The sequence below is a fragment of the Geospiza fortis genome, unplaced genomic scaffold, assembly GCF_000277835.1.
Source record: "Geospiza fortis unplaced genomic scaffold, GeoFor_1.0 scaffold371, whole genome shotgun sequence".
Taxonomy (NCBI): Eukaryota; Metazoa; Chordata; class Aves; order Passeriformes; family Thraupidae; genus Geospiza; species Geospiza fortis.
Window position 1 is genome coordinate 353,688 of NW_005054597.1, and position 2,076 is coordinate 355,763.

Genomic DNA, 2,076 nt, shown 5'->3' on the forward strand with positions numbered 1-2,076 from the left:
CACTCGGACGGACCCGCGGGCGTCTCTCCGCCAGCAAAGCTGAAATGGGGGAGCGCAGGGGCGAGAGCCCAGACCCGCCCACCATCCAGCGCCCCGTGTCCCCAGCATGGGTGAATCCTGCCCAGGGAACACCTCCGGCACTTCTACCTGCACATTTCTGGCAGGAAACCTCTCCTGCCCTCAGGAGAAACAGTTAAAATCCACGGTAACCAGCAGAACTCCAATTTTGTCATACTAATAAAAAAACTCAGCGTGCAAAAACCCCACCCTGAAATTGGAGGTGCAAATCCGTGTCGGGGTGCCGGCAGGGCAGAACCACAGCGTGGATGTCCCCTGCCACCTCTGCCAGCCCCTGCCCCTGCTCTGTGCGGGCTGCCGGCTCCGGGAGCGCATTTCCCGTCATGGAACAGTGGGATGAAATGAATTCCCTTCCCAGATTTCCACCGCTGGAGGGCAAAGCAACCCGCAGAGCCCAGAGCGGCGAGGGCAGCCGCAGTGCCTCGCTGAGGAGGGGGTCCCCGCGTTTTCCTTCTTTAGCAGCCCAAAGTGGGATCGGGAGAAGGGGGAAATGCCAGGCTCGGGGACACTTTGCTGCTCAGCTGGTTTGCTTTCCTGTTCACCACCCGTGTTTCCTTTAGCCGGGAACAGCAGATCAGGTCCTGGCGGGCTGGAGTGCGACTGGTTGGGACCCCAATTTTGCAGCCCAATGGAGAGGCCAGAGTTTTAGGGGAACATCAGGGAGCAGGGCAATGGCGCCCAGTCCCACATCCCAGAGCCTCTCCCGTGTACCCCGGGGTCTGCCTGCTCCCCCAGCATGGACCCCAAAGGGCTGCACCGGCCCCCCCGAGCCCCTCCCGAGCAAATGCCTGCAGGTACCTACTCATGCAGCTGCGAACACAGCGAGGTCTGCGCGCCCTGCAGCCGGGACTCGCCCGGGGGGCGCTGCCGGTGGGGCCGAGGAGTCTCCTCTGTCCTGCTGCCGCCGCCCCGAGCCTCGCCATCCTCCCCGGGGCCCCCGGGAGCCGCCTTGCTGTCCCCTGCGGGTCCCCCCCGAGGGCTGAAGGCACAGGGGCAGCGCTGCAGGTCCTGCGAGACGGCGTGGAGCCGGCGGTCAGCACGGCGTGGGCAGCAGAGCAGCTTGCGGAAGGCGCTCCTGAAGTCGGGGCTGCGGCAGTAGATGATGGGGTTGAAGGCCGAGTTGATGTAGCCCAGCCAGTTGAGGAAGAGAAAGAGCTGGTCCGGCACCAGCGAGCGGCAGAAGACTTTGATGATGTTGGCCACGAAGAAGGGCAGCCAGCAGAGAGTGAAGACGCCCATGATGATGCCCAGCGTTTTGAGAGCCTTGTGCTCCTTGATGGCCAGCAGGCGGGAGGGCCTCCTGCGCCGGCTGCTCCTGCCCGTGGGGCTGGGCGCCTCCTGCACGAACCTCACCTTGTCCTTGCCGATGAGCCGGACGTGCCGCGAGGCCACGGCGAAAACTCGCACGTAGACGAAGATCATGACGAGCAGGGGCACGTAGAAGGAGATGGTGGAAGACACGATGGCGTAGGTGACATTAGTGACGAAGTCGCAGCAGCGCGGGTCCTCGTAGCAGCGCGCCGCCCGCTCGTCCGCCCCGTCCCTCCACCAGTGGTTCATGATGGGGAGGAAGGAGATGAAGGCAGAGATGGCCCACACCAGGCACACCACGGCCCGGGCGCGGCCCTTGGTCACCAGCGCCTCGTACTGCAGCGGGGCGGTGATGGCCAGGTAGCGATCCACGGCGATGGCGCACAGCGTCTCGATGCTGGCGGTCACACACAGCACGTCCAGCGAGGTCCACAGCTCGCACACCGTCGTGCCGTAGGGCCAGTGGCCGCTCAGCAGGATGGTGGCGCCCGGCGGCACCACCAGCAAGCCCATGATGAGGTCGGCGCACGCCAGCGAGGTGATGAAGACGTTGGTCATGGTCTGCAGCCGCGGCGTTTTGGCGATGGCCACGATCACCAGCAGGTTCCCGGCCACGGTGACCAGCACGGTGAGGCTGATGGCGGTGCCCAGCACCCACTGCCGGCCCAGTGGAGCCCCGCTGCAGTT

The 2,076-nt window shown here is 65.1% G+C and overlaps 1 protein-coding gene across 1 annotated transcript in view; it reads right to left on the minus strand.

Annotated features, from left to right (window-relative positions):
* LOC102032577 (rab11 family-interacting protein 1) overlaps positions 1–2,070 on the minus strand; it is a gene marked incomplete at its 5' end in the record, with an annotated part of 18,207 nt that extends 16,137 nt beyond the window's left edge. Inside the window, 2 exons of the mRNA XM_031064494.1 lie at positions 4–39; positions 881–2,070. Coding sequence (XP_030920354.1) covers positions 4–39; positions 881–2,070 — 1,226 coding nt within the window. The remainder of the gene's footprint in view (positions 1–3; positions 40–880) is intronic.
* Positions 2,071–2,076: the final 6 nt, after the last annotated feature.